We start from the raw sequence: 15,017 nt of genomic DNA, 5'->3' as shown, positions 1-15,017 counted from the left end.
GCATGCAGTGCGCACGCACACACACACGCACACATAGATTGGCCAATGAAATGCCTGCTGCATCGGTCTGCTGTTTTAATTTCCCAGCTGTGTCACTCTAAGCCAATCTGTCTGTGTGTGTGTGTATATGTGTGGGTTTGTGTGTGTCTCCTGTCTCCACGACAACATCAGGTCCACAGTGGTGACGAGCTTGGCCACGCCCTTCTAATTCTAATGATGGTGAGCGTATTCTTTTGGGGCTGCCTGCCGTCCTTATGACAACCAACAATACCCGCTTCGCACCCATTCCACCTGCAGGACCTTGTGGGTGTGTAATTACACAATTTGTTTATCAAGGTCTCTTCAGGTCACACTTTGTGTTCTACGGTGGGTACAGTAGGACAACGCTTGGTTATTTACTTGGAGCTAAAATAGCCATGTCATTGTCAGTTGTGTTTGCTCTGTAAGCCTACTCCTCCTGCTTTTTTTTTCCACCAGTAACCAGCATTTGCAGTGATGGGGAAGCCTCTGACTTCTCCGGTTTCTCTCCCTCCCGTCCTCCAGCTTCTACCCTCTGGTGGGGAGAGATAAACCAGCCAACACTAAACACTTTAACCTTAGCAAGAGCAGCAGCAGAGATTGAAGAGAGTCTGACACGGACTAAAAAAGCCTTTTGGCCCAAGACTGCATAGACAAAAACATGCATATTGAATGCCGCTTAGAAGACAATGATGGCCATTTTTAAGATGACTGACACATGCCACTCATTGCAAGCATTCTTCTCCCCAGACTTGAAATGGGAAAAAAAGCCATCACTACATTTTGACATGTAACACATGCACGTGTCTCTTTTTAAGCAGGAAATGTAAGCTACTCATTTAAAGAGATTAAATTCTCCAATTTGTGAGGTGATGAACTGAAGTGATTTGCCATAACAACAGCTCATTTAGTGAATAGAAAAATAGCTATCTCTATTCACACCAATACAGTCGTCCCTCGCTACATCCCTGTTTCAGCAAAGCTCTATTGTGTTTTTTGGAAAAACACAACACTTTTTCATGGTTGACTCTGGCCTATTATTTGTCTAAAAATATTGAAAGACAAGTTATACTGGATGTAGTATCTGTATTCTGGTCACTACTAGGCATTAGGGGTGCAAGGATACCCAAAATTCACAGTTCGGTTCAATATGTTTGTTGATACCTTTTTTAATACAAAAACAAATGACCTTGCCTTTTTTACATTTGAATTTTCTCAACACTTTAAAAGTAAAGTTCTGCTGACCAAAAAAATCACCATGTAATAAGAATTAAAAGTAAAAGTATATAATGGAGATCGGTGGTGCATTGTTAGCAGCAGAGTCAATCCATCCATCCATTTTCTACTGCTTATCCTCACTAGAGTCGCGGGGGTGCTGGAGCCTATCCCAGCTATCTTTGGGCAAGAAGCTGGGTACACCTTGGACTGGTCGCCAGCCAATCACAGGGCACATATAGACAAACAACCATTCACACTCACATTCATACCTATGGACAATTTGGAGTCGCCAATTAACCTAGCATGTTTTTGGAATGTGGGAGGAAACTGATCTCCTGACTGCGTGGCATACATGCTAACCACTCCAACACTGTGGTTTCAATTATATCTTGTTATGCAACAATTTCATTGAACTCAATGGGGTTACAAACCCAATTCAAAACTACATTGCCACTTGGCCAGATATCAAAAAAGTAACATAAAAGCAACATAAAATAGGAAAAAACAAATGATTATCTTAACACTATGTAGTTCAGCAACATGTTCGGCTGTAATATAAACTTCTATGAAGGTTCCTTCTAAGTTGCGTGCATGTGCAATCGCACGCTGCCCCCATGTTGTCAGTGCACTATATACAGTCTTATATGATTGTTGACACAAATCACTACTCACATTTCTTGAAGCAAACAAAAAAATCACCAAATCATCAATCGCTTTAGGACTTTCTGCTAAAAAGACCCGTTAGCAATAGCAACGACCCATTCCACCTAGAAATCTCACTATTAAAACCTTTTAAAGATTGAATGGTTTTCTATACATGCTGTGACATTGTAGTAAAAGGTAAATCCATAATAACATGTAATACTTACAGTATTTTGGTCCTTTTAAGTATTACCGGAACTTCAAGTTCCCGCTCTCTTGCAGGGCCACACTGATTGGCTGCCAGAGTTGCTCAGTCTTAAAGGTGCAGTGCACCAATGATCAATCATAATGCAATCAATTGAAAAGTGCTATCATTACTTGCTTGGCCTGGCTTTATTTCATATAACCATTTACAGTAGTTGTTTTATTCATCTTTACTCATCTTTTAGAAAACTCCAGTGTGGGTGGGTCGCCATTTTTGTTTCATTCATCAAATTGTCAAAGATTTTAAAGTGTGAATTTTGGCACATTTGACAGGAGACACCAAATGGGGCTAGGATAAGATCTGTGATCACGAGGAGAACCTCCAGTGCATCTGTAAACAGTGAGAACCGGTTTGTCAGTTATGCGTCTTCAGGCAAGCTGAAAGTCTATCAAGCCACAGTCGAGCTGTACTGCAACAATGATATGATACATCAGGCACTGACTTTTCTTAATTTCAAGGTGATACAACACAGAAGGCATAATCGGTAAATAGTGTCCAGCACTGATGAAACCCTTGAAACATCTAATTCCTGCATTTTCCTGAAGATGATATTAGCTACATTTCTAAAGCTTCATAATGTGTTAAATGTATTCAGTGTGGAAACAGGTGCAGTAGGTAAACATTGAGGCAGCTCATGTGATCAACCAGAAAGCCTGTCAAGCTAGACCAGGAGTTGGCAACCCACAGCTAGGGAGCTTCATGCAGCGCTTCAGCCTCCTTGTTGTTGTGGCTCCGGTTTTTATCTATACTGTAATCCATGGGTCTCAAACACACGGCCCGTGGGCCAAATGTGGCCCGCAGGACACTAGTTTGAGGCCCCCGCCTTGATATGAAAGTTTAATGTTAGTGCGGCCCGCGCGAGTTTGGTATGGATGCTGTATGGTATCATGTACCCAGAAAAAATTATTACGTTTGATTAATGTTCATGTTAAAGGTTAAATAACTGTTAATAGTTATCCTCCCTATCCGTGTGGAAGTGGTAAGTTTTTGGCTATTTAAGTTTAAAGGAAATAACTTGAAGGCTACCGTTTAGGTCGCGAGCTCTCTAGTTTGCGAGTTAGCATGTGTCTCACGACCCTGCAGTTGCACAATATGTTGTAAATAAAAAGAGTATAAATGTGACTATAGTCGTGTTTTGTCATGTCTACAGGGCTCTAATAATGCTTTGTTAATTTTAATCTGAAAAAAATAATTTGTCTACCCACCAACTATATGTGGTTTCTTAAGTTTTTATTATTTGCCGTTTTATTATTATTATATTTATTTATTTATTACTGATTGATTGATTTTCTTTATTCTTGATTTGTTTATTTATTTTTCATCTTATTTTGTGTAGAAAAATAAAAAATAAGATATTTGAGAACAGTGGAATGTTTTATCAGAGCTTTTCTTGTAGAAAATTGGAACCAAAGCAACGTTTTTTAAATTTTTTGTTTTTAATAAATGTGTTTTGTTTTTTTTTGGAAAACCAGTCTCACCCAGACCTGAGCTCCAGTGGCCCCCAAGTAAATTGAGTTTGAGACCCCTGCTGTATTCTATACTGTAATTCTACTATACCCTAATGCTGTAGAGGAAATGGATGGATGGATATTTTAGCACACTTGTCTTGGAGGCCAAGGTGAAAATTCATCAAATAAAAAAACTCGTCATTTAAAATATGTATCACATCCACATCTTCAGCCCTTGTCCAAAAAGGCAAATAACCAGTGTGTCACACAGCATATGGTGTTGGATCAGTTTTGTGCATCCTGCCATTTTGAACATGGGAACAATTTTAGCCCGGAAGAAGTTGTCCAGTACATTAAAGAGTCAACCTACTATGCTTTTCCCACTTTTCTTACCTATAAATGTAGAATGTTGTATTATGGTGTTAAATTGTGTGCTCTTGGAAGTGAGCCCTGAAAGAAGATTGGGATAGCTGAAAATGCTAGGTTTCAGAAGGTTTTCTCTACTAATTCATTATACTTACTTCCTTCCTTATATGAACGGGAACAAGCTGTAGGTTTGCCCTCCCACTGCTCTGTTATTTGTTGAGGATTTCACCATGTTAGCACGGAGCTAACGCTATTGGCTTCCAGGAAATATTTGTTCAGGTTTGAACTTGCCTACAGAGGCAAACATCAGGCAGAAGTGGTTGGGGTTTCATTCCTGACCAGCAAGAACAAAATATGGAACTGTTTTGTAAACATGGGTGAAGCTGGACTATACGCCAAATTGTTGCTGTAATCCGATGCCTTTCCAACATTACTTGTCATGTTGAAGAGTTAGAAGCCCAAGTCTCCGTAGAATCACAGCGTTATAATGTGTTCAACATCAATGCACTTTTTCCGGAAGCTATAGCTAACAACCATTTAGCAAAGCGAAGCAGAGTTGTGGGGAGGGCAGTCAGAGAGCACATGCCCAAATAAGGAAGCCCGGCTCCCTGTGATGTCACAGTGAGCATGAGTGTTCAGAGCCATTCCAAACTTGAATGAAAAACCTCCTCATCTGAAACTTTGGTTTTGTTTAACACGCTAATACAACATTATAACTACATTTATAGGTCAGAAAAGTGGAAGAAAACCATAATAGGTCTTCTTTAATGTTAACATTATGCTGTAGCTATTTTTAATTCACATGTCAAATAATACTGTATGTAAATGGAGCGTTGTTGGTGCTTTTTGGAGACTCAAAAGACTTTATAGGCAGAATAAGTGAGTCCTTTACTGGCAGTAATGAGCAGCACATTTATCTGTTTTTATATATTTTATATCAACACGAAAATTTGGTAAACAATATCCATGTGGTCAAATTGACCAGACGGGTAAAATGTGTGAGTAATATTTGACAATATGAAGGTTAAATTCGTTATCGGAAGTTTGCTTTGTGTCCTTTATTATTTTATTTTGTTAACAGGAAGTAGTTGCGTGTCACGAGGCGTCACTTGTCGGTGGTCCTCCGGTCTTCCATGCTCACCAGTCATCCCGACTTGTGACCCGACTGGAGACATGGGACCGTGGACTCTCCAAACCGGGAGCGACCCAGACAACTTCAACCAAGGGACGGAAGTATTTTCCTCGCAAAGACGTTGATTACCGTTTTCATTTTTATTTCGAAAAACCTAAATGACAACTGTTTTTTTGACACCGAGGGCAAAGTGCCACACCTTCGCGTAGCGCAACAGGTAGGTCGAAACCTGTTTTCCACACTTGTAAATACTTAAACACCATATGGATCAACCATGAAAGTGTAGTTATGAAACCATGATTCATGTGTAGAACAAGCGGAAGTCACATAAGAGTTTGCCATACTATCATAATGCTATCATAATGTACATAAAATGGCGTCACCGCAAATACACTTATTATCAAGGATAAAAAAAAACACTGGTGGTGGTCCCTTGGTGGTCCCTTGCGCCTAAATAAATTAACTTAAATAAATTAGCTTTTATTTGAGTTGGTTCTACAAGAACAAAATGTAGTATATTTTAAACAATGCTAAACCACTTGTGCATTAAAAGTCATCATATATTTATGAACATTCATGAAAAATATGGGAAATAGCACATAGAATGGTGTTATATGACTAAGCATGAGGCGACTGCACCTGCTGCAACAGGTGATCTGATAATACATCAAGAAACTGATAAGCATAATATGTGATAACTCAAATATGAATATGAATTTAGGCACAATTTTGTCCTGTGAAAACAAACCGTTATGTCTGTGAAGGGTTGTTGGGAGTGTAACTGAAGTCCGGGTACACTACGGGACCAAAACATTGTATTAGTTTGTGATTAGACACTTGATCATATCTCGAGGCGGTTACACTTCCTGTTGCGGTACCAAATGTTCCTTAGCGACATGTCCTTTTAGAATACATGTACCGTTACAAAGTTATTAATAATGGCTGTGTCAACCAGAAGTGGCGTACGCGGCCTTGGGCTGTGTTTACACATGTAACACGTACACCCTCACACAGTCAACATTCCACCTGCATGGGCCTCGGACCCATAATGGCCACCCTGGCACAGCACAGGTGGATGCAAATAGTATTTGCTCTTGGCGGGTGAATGACGTCACAGGCAACAGGATAGAAACATGACAAATGAGCTTCATGGCGGCATACAGGAGCTGTGAAGAAGTAGAAAGTTTGGGCGATAACGTCCCTTATCAAGTAAGAACAGGGGTTGGTTGTTGTAGTAAATGTTCTAAGATCAGCCCCCTTATGTGTGTACTTTTTTAAGTACATTCAGAGCTTGCAGGGTGTGCAGTGAAGAGAGGAGGGTTCAAGGTCTTTGGGAGAAAACACAGCCTGCTATCGATAAAAGCAGGCCGCGGGGTAATTGAGCGGAGACATGACTGGCTTAGTAGCATCGTGCCGCAGCTTTGGGGCTCTTTTTAAAATAGGATGTTTGCACTCAATGAGACATATTATATCACAGCAGAGATTGTTCCACGGAATGTCTGATATCCTATGGAATTCAAACCGCTGTGCGTGCATGGAGTTAAAATCAATATCAAACAGAATCTTTATATTATTTACAATATATGTATTTTTTATAACAGTATTGACACGCCGGCTGGATGCTGAAAGCTGATAAGTGGCCTAAAGCGGCCTTATCAAAGGCGGTGGTTGCCTTTCAAGGCTTGAGTAACGCCTGCAACAAGGTGGAATTATCTGCTAAAGTCATGTACCTGAAAAGAAAAAAGAACATAAGGATGGGAACACAACAGCGAGTGAGTTCGATGGATGTCAGACCAGTTAGCCCACTTTTCCATGGTCACACCCACAGAAACACCATCTCCCCCAGGCTCAGAATTTAACTATCTACATGCAGCCTTGCAAGACGAACGAGCACCTATTACTCCTCCTATTATGGAAAGGAGGAAAGACTTTGATGCCTACTGTAGGTATGAAAATATAGCTAATCTAAGATACCGCTGGATAACGGGTGTCACAAGATCTCGTGAGATTAAAAAGTGATAGGATTTCTTGTTCTTGCGCGCATTTTTAGGCCTGGGGCGATAATAAATTAACGTATTAACAACACCATAGGCTGCACGGTGGACGGGTGGTTACCACACCGGCCTCACTGCTAGGGGACCCAAGTTCGATTCCACCCTCGGCCATCTGTGTGTGGAGTTTGCATGTTCTCCCCGTGCTTGCATGGGTTTTCTCAGAGTACTCCGGTTTCCTCCCACATTCCAAAAACATGCTAGGTTAATTGGCGACTCCAAATTGTCCATAGGTATGAATGTGAGTGTGAATGGTTGTTTGTCTATATGTGCCCTGTGATTGGCTGGCGAGCTGGGATAGGCTCCAGCATGCCCGTGGCCCTTGTGTGGATAAGCGGTTTGAAAATGAATGAATGAACAACACCTTAAAAATACATTAATATATTGCCTTGTGCATGCATGCATGACAGGCAGGAAGAGCGTTCCATAGAACAACTGCATGAACGAAGTGAGCCCTTTTGTCGATGCCGGTACACGATTTCCCCACAGATTTCTTTGAAGCCACAGTGGCTGCATGAGAAGGTGGGCGTGCCACTGCTGTGCCAACAATTTTCTTAATGACAAATAACAATTTTTATGACTTATGCATCAAGTTATGAACATAACTCCTTACAACAACCAGCAGAACGCAAAACGAGAGCATTGCTAAACTGTTCATTAAATGGCAAAGTTGCTGAGAGCACTTCAACTGAGAGTCTAAAATGTCAAACCTCCTTTTGTCGCCAGACCTGCAGTACATGTTGTACTATTTGACAAAAACCTAATATGATGCCTGGTTTAGAGTAATATGAATACATGCAAAATTAATTATTCAATAATATTTTTTTACTTTGAAATAACACAATTTACAAAATAAATAACTAAATAAAAGCAATAATGAGCGAACGCAACCCTGAACAACCCATAGTTCATCCCCTCCAAATGTCCCCAAAACCCCACAAATAAGGTAAAGTATGGTTTGAGCAATGAGGTGAAAGCAGTCCCACTCACGAACATGTGCGTCCACCCAACAGTCCACCTGCTGTCAATCCTCAGGTCCAGAACTCCACAGTGAAGGGTAATTATTATTAAAGGGGACCTATTATAGTCATTTTTCCGCCCTTTGCATTGAGTTGTGGACTCCCATAGAGCAGCTACACATGATAACCCGCACAGAAAGCTTTCTAGATCTTCCAGAATTGGCACCTACTCCAGACGTATTTCCTTGGATTTCCTGCTTCCAGCCAAAACGGTCTGTTTTACTTTATTCCGCCAATGGTCTGACTCCCGACACACCCACTCTGCTGTGATTGGTCACACTACCAAGATCTCCTGAGGACTTCCGGACAGCTGCCAAACCTCACTTTCTAATTTTGTTGGTATAGAAGATTATAATAAATGTGGTGGAAATGTGGTCATTAAACGTTTTTTTGCGGGCGTACCACTGTTTAAAAAACTTGCGTAGACCCACTGATTGTGGTTGAAAAAGACATTGGTGAGCTTATCATTTGTATGCATGCAGGTAACCCTCATTCTGCTCCATGTTCATCTATAATGCTACACAGACAACTGCTTTTGTTCCATGACTTACATAAACACAGCTAAGACACTGATAAATTGTTACTTACAGCTTGCTATTCTGACTCAAGTAACATTGGAAAGGTGTCGGGCTTCAGCAACAGTTTGCCGAATAGTGTTCACAAAACATGTTCACAAAACGTATGGAATGCCGTTGACAGATGAAAATATTATTCTCTTTCTGGCTGGGAATCACCAACTCCAACCACTTCTGCCTGATGCTCATTAGACCCTAATAAACATTTCCTGGGAGCCATTGCTAACACTGTAAACAGAGCAAAGCAGAGCTGGGGGTGGTCCTCCAGCATACTGTATCTGGGCATGCCCATATAAGGAAGTCCGGATGGTACTGATGTCACAAAGCTCGGTGTTTTGAGTTTTGAGCCATCCAAACGTCTTTCAGAGCTCACTTCCAAATGCGCAAGCCTCATTATCTGAAACTTTGGCATCGTTAAACGCAAGAATACAACATTGCAACTACATTTATAGCTTGGAAAAGTGGAAAAAGCAAAGTAGGTCCCCTTTAAGTGACACTGTAGAAAAGCAAATTAGCATGTACCGCATCAATGTTATAGCAACGAGCAAGCTAACTGCCGCCAGCCAGGTAAAACGTGTGAAGTGGAATGAGATCGAAACTTGAGCAATCACACACGCTGGCGTCGAAAGAAAGCCAGGCTAACTATTTTTAATTGTTTTCAAACTAACTGTGGTACATGCGTATGTGTGTAAATAACAATCTATATACAGTATGTATCTACATAGTATACATTAATCCATTCATACAATATATTAATCAAGTCTTTTCAAGTGTTTAAAAAAAACAAATTTTAGCGATGGAAGAATTATACTTGTATCCTTGGACGTGACTGTTCCATTTGTGTTTTATTTTATGAAACTATGCATGACATATGCAGGTCTCGACACTTGCGTTTGTCGTTGACAATCGCCCCATTTTAGAGCTTGTGCTTTTAATCGTCTTCTGTTGATTTAAAATGGGTTTGGCTGAGCTTTTAGCTGATGTTCTTCCGGTTACACGTACTATATAGCATGCGATACAAGCGTCGTCTAGCAGTTACCATAGCAACATGCAACCATGTTGCCCCCTTTCCTGGCTTTTGCATTGCAAATTGACAACCCCATTCTGATGCAAAACAGATTCAACTGGAGTAGTTTGTCCTCACTGCATGTACAATTCACCTACAAGCATGTGTGTAATTAGACATATGGACGTATACTGTAAATACGGCAACATGATGCAGGAACCTACTCTGGAGACGCTGTACGGAGAAACGTAATAAAAAACTCAGAGCAATTTCTTACTTTCTTGCTTGTGACGTATTCTTCCGCCACATACACACTAGTTCTCGAGTGAGTATCTTGGCATTTTAATAGCAGTGCCAGTGGTGTATTTGTCAGAAACATAATAGCACAGACCACACAGTCAGGGCGCATGTTTTGACAAATCTTCAACCTTATGTGTGCAATGCTTCAGGAGCAAAATAGTTTTTCAGAGGACAGTAATATACATTTAATGCTACTATCTAGAGCAGGACTTCTCCACAAAACCGACAACATGTGGATCACATGCACTTCACAATAGACTGTGTTATGAGGCTTGTATATAATGTATTGTATTTTTTTTTTAACCTCTGCAGCTCTTCCACCCGGCCGGCCAAATGGGGTGCCGATGCTGCCGGATGATGAAAAGGTGAGTGCTGTGTGTGTCTGTGATGACATTTTTTTAAATTAAAACCACACACAAGTGTTAACGAGGTCACCGCAGCCTGTCAGATCTTTTTCATGTATCCACCACTCCACCGTAGCTGAGTAGCAAGAGTCCCTGAAATGACAAATTACAGCTCTCATGCTGATATGCAGGTGAGGCGAGATGGAAGACTGAGGACCTGAGTCATCTCGAGTGGGCAGGGAAATGAAAATCACAGTCAGATGCAGCAAAGGTTATATGTAAATAGGGGTTTTACTCCTCGAAGAAGAAGAAATTGTCTCCCTTCTCATCGAAGTGTGTCAAAGTCTGGAATAAATCCGCACTTAATTGCAAAAACAATACATTGATTTGTTGTCTTGTTATGAATTCACTGTTGGCGAGTGCAACATTTTTGTTGGACATTTTAATTGGAGGCTAACCAACCTTCTGTGCTGCGATTCGCATTCCTGACTCGTAATCACCGACGTGAATGCTTGTGACACACACACGCATACCTTCCTAATTGTCTGGAGTGTCACATTTCTGGGCTTAGTACTTTTTGGCCCAGTGGACCTGTAGGTTACTGGGTCACACGTCTCTCCAGGATGTCCACCAGGATGCCCACAAGCTTTTCATTTGAAACGACTCAAACTAATATGAATGCTGAATGTTCAGCATTGATATTCAAAATGAATGGACAGTTTTTACAAGTTCCATATTTCTTACCATTCCAACATGGAAAACAACTTTCCGAAAATCCACACATTCCCTTTGATCTTTGACGTGGAGAAAATGTTCATTCATTTTCTACCGCTTTTTCCTCACGAGGGTCGCAGAGGTGCTGGAGCCTATCCCAGCTGTCTTTGGGCGAGAGGCGGGGTACACCCTGGACTGGTCGCCAGCCAATCACAGGGCACATATAGACAAACAACCATTCACACTCACATTCATACCTATGGACAATTTGGAGTCGCCAATGAACCTAGCATGTTTTTGGAATGTGGGAGGAAACCGGAGTACCCGGAGAAAACCCACGCATGCACGGGATGGCCGAGGGTGGAATTGAACCCTGGTCTCCTAGCTGTGAGGTCTGCGCGCTAACGACTAGACCGCCGTGCCGGAGAAAATGTTCTTCTTTCATATTTGCATAATGCCAATCAGTTTCCTACTGTGTATTTGGTTCATTCATGTTAAAACACACAATCAGTAAAATGCTTTTGAAGCGATTCCTGTTGTTGATGCCTTCACCCCCCCCCCCTCCCAAAAAGACCTTGTATTTGTAACATTTGTTGTTTTTTTCACCTTGGTTGCCGGGACACGGAGTGTGAAGAAAGGAAAACATTAATTTTCTCAGCTTTGCAGGGAGCTTTGCAAAGGGTGAGCAGGAGAGGGAGTGAGGCACCGAGGTCCGAGGGTGAAAGAGCAAAGAATCATGTTTTTGAAATGTTTTTCTTTTTTTTTACACAAAAATGCACAGGAATAAGTTGAAAAACCCGTGCAAAGCAGCAATAGATTAGCAAAGCTGTTAGGAGGACGTGTGGCAGACACGGATGGGGGGGGACACCTGCAGAGGTGCAAGATGGACAAGCTGTGCAGGGAAGGCAGAACGACAACAAATAGGAGATAAGTGTGAAACACACGAGGCTCCACCAGCACATTGTCTGATGGAGATCTGGCAGGACTTCCAGTCGGTGGAACGGAATGTCTTCCACCGCTGAGAAAGGCTGTATTATTATTATTAAGATGGATTATTATTATCATTATATGTATTATCTGTCTGCCATTTGACTGCTGTTGCACTCAAGCATAATCCAGGTGTTTGTTTTCCTGTCTTTCAGTTATATGTCCGACCCCTCTGCGGCAGTGGACGTGAGGAAGACAGACTCCTTCTACCACACTCACAACCTCTCAAGCGGGGCCCTCAGCAGCCGCTCCCTAAGGGGCCACCGCTCGCAGAAGGAGGACAAGGAGGGCTTCCACAACCTGGCTTACAGTATCTCCAGTGACAGCAGCCTTAGACTGGAGGTGGACAACAATCATGTCAACCACAGGCTGCACGCTGCTCCTGTGCCCGCCACAGCCAGTGCCCCCACTGTGGAGGGCGGCCTCTATATAATTCAGCCGGACGCTCTGGGGCCACAGTGGGTGATGCAGGACAAACGGCACAGTCAGGTGCCGGTGTACCCGGCCTTTCAGGCCTATGATAACCAGAGGGTTTTTGGTGAGCTGAGACACTGGGACAGCCCCCTATCTGAGTGCATCAACGCAGGCGGGAGCTTGTCCGTAGACGAGGTGGACGAAGGTGTGGGGGGTACGCCGGAGTACCCGTGCGACACCGGGGACGAGGCCAGCGTCTTATCAGTGGACATCCAAACCAGCACAACCAGCCTGTCGTCGGTGGACACCAAAGATGAGCGCAGATGCAAGGCGGCGGACGTGTCCACCATGGAGAGCGGCATCTGCGTGACAAAGAGCGAGGACGAGGAGGACGACAATGGGGACGAGGTGCAAAGCGTCACAGACTCAATGGTGGCCGAGGCCCTGGCTGCCCTGGAAGCTGCCACGGCCGGGGAGGACTACGAGTGAGGGATGCAAGTGGACTGCAGTCAGAAGGAAAACTGTTTACAAGAGCAAGTCCTGGTTTGCAAGGGAAGTGTGTCAACACTCCAGTCCAATCCAATCCAGTAGTAACGGAATCTTCAAGCCTTAGTTTGGATTTTTTTTCCCCTCCATTTGTTCATACGTTTATTTTGATTCTTGCTTCTTTCTGTTGTGGTAAATGATTGTATGTATTGACTACAATGACAATAAATCTTTCATACATGCGCAAATCTTCCTTCCGTTAGCTAACAATCTTAAAATACATTTCTTAAATTGGTGCATTTTGCTAGTTGCTGCAATAGAAGTCACATAGCCAAATGAATACTGCCATGTTTTTATTTAGATGCTTACTTTGCACTGAATAATACAATCTTACAATCTAACAATCTTACTTAATACATAACTTCTTAATACATTTCTTAAATGGGTGCATTTTGTTAGTTGCTGCGATAGAAGTCACATAACCAAATGAATACTGCCATGTTTTTATTTAGATGCTTACTTTGCACTGAATAGGAAGTCGCTGTCCACGTTTTATTACCGTGTAGACTATCTTTACCTTAGCTTTACCTTACTGTTTCATGCTGCAACAGTGAAAATACTACATTATTGCAAAATACATGGACTTGTTTTCACAAAAAATACTTTGGGTCTATCCCTGGGTGGTGGCGGGGTGGGGTTGCAAGAGGCTGGATAGTACTTTTATTCTTAGTGCAGACCTGCCAACATGTACACATTTATAGTACTCAACATGCAATTTCACTTTTGTTTACACTTGTGTGCATTTTCCTGGTTTCAGTTTCAACTTCAGTCTGTTTATCGGTTTATCAAGTATTTCAAATTGGGGGGGGTGTGAAAGCAATGTGTGGGGGGGGGATAGGGGGTGGCTGACAGAAGCATGTAGTCAGCTAGGGCATTCTGTGTATAAGCGATACCTTTTTGGCTTCCTACTTTGTCTTTCCCCACTCGGTTTGAATCTCTTTACGTTTAGAATAAATTGGAGGCCAGGTACGTAGCTAGCTCACTAGCATGCTATGCTTAAAACCGTGGCCGTCCCTCGTATCGCGGCAGTGATCTTGTCGCCTGCACATCAGTAATATGGTGTAAACAAGGAATAATACGAGTGTAGATGTGAATATAGGGGTGCTATTTCATGCCTACAGAGTTCTAATGTAAATAAAATTCTGAATGTTATAAACAGGTTTCCTATACTCTAACTATGAAAATATTCCATTCACTACCTCTGCCAAGCACAGTGCAGAGATTATGCTTTTGTCAGTGTTTCTCTGTTTGTATTTAAAATATTTTATTTATTATGTATGCCAGGTTTTATACAGTACAATTTTGTGAAAAATAGACTTTTCTCATTTAAAGTACTATTGATAACATATGCTAGCCGGTGGTGGTGTTACCTAATCTGGAGCCAGACCATACAGTTCCTTTAAGCAGGAACTGTTTCAAACATAAGAATGCAATAGTGGACTTGAGAAGGTTGTCAGGCTGGCATTGGGTTCCATTGTAATCAAAATATGATGAAATCCCTTAGATCCATCCCGGGATTCACAAATGTCTGATGACTCCCTCCAGACTTGACAAACGAGAGCCATCACCACCGAGGTATCTGCTAATGAGCACCTTTGGGCTCTCCAACTCCCGTCGTACTGAAGCCGCCCGTTTCAGGGCGGCATGTTGCTGTGCCGTGTTTGTGACTCCCTCCACTCTGCTTCTTACAAGGTCACGCTCACAATCCGTCCATCAATGTTTCACTCGGTGACTCGCTGACCGTGAAGAGTGGCGGCTGTGTGTACGTTAGTCTAACATCATTGTATTTCTCAAAGCTTTAGAAACACTTATATGAGACATGATCACACAGCTTTCTTTTGTCTGTGTATTGTAAAGATACACAAAGAGATAAAAAGAGACAGTTCACTACTGCACGTAATGGGACACACCTACAAAGACCACTATTAAAACACCACCAGAAATCTCCAACAAGGCTTTATGGTTTTATATC

At 42.1% G+C, this 15,017-nt stretch overlaps 1 protein-coding gene across 1 annotated transcript; it reads left to right on the top strand.

Moving 5' to 3' along the window:
- Positions 1-5,057: 5,057 nt before the first annotated feature.
- Positions 5,058-13,227, top strand: LOC131126435 (uncharacterized). Its single transcript, XM_058068965.2, has 3 exons — positions 5,058-5,306; positions 10,353-10,405; positions 12,241-13,227. The coding sequence occupies exons 2-3, from the start codon at positions 10,374-10,376 to the stop codon at positions 12,986-12,988; spliced, it is 780 nt and encodes a 259-aa protein (XP_057924948.2). The 5' UTR covers positions 5,058-5,306; positions 10,353-10,373; the 3' UTR covers positions 12,989-13,227.
- The last annotated feature ends 1,790 nt before the right edge of the window (positions 13,228-15,017 follow it).

The sequence above is a fragment of the Doryrhamphus excisus genome, linkage group LG2 (assembly GCF_037039965.1).
Source record: "Doryrhamphus excisus strain RoL-2023G ecotype Guam linkage group LG2, RoL_Dexc_Guam_v1.1, whole genome shotgun sequence".
In the NCBI taxonomy this organism is placed as follows: domain Eukaryota; kingdom Metazoa; phylum Chordata; class Actinopteri; order Syngnathiformes; family Syngnathidae; genus Doryrhamphus; species Doryrhamphus excisus.
Note: the sequence above shows the minus strand (reverse complement) of the source record. Positions and strands in the feature narration are given on the sequence as shown.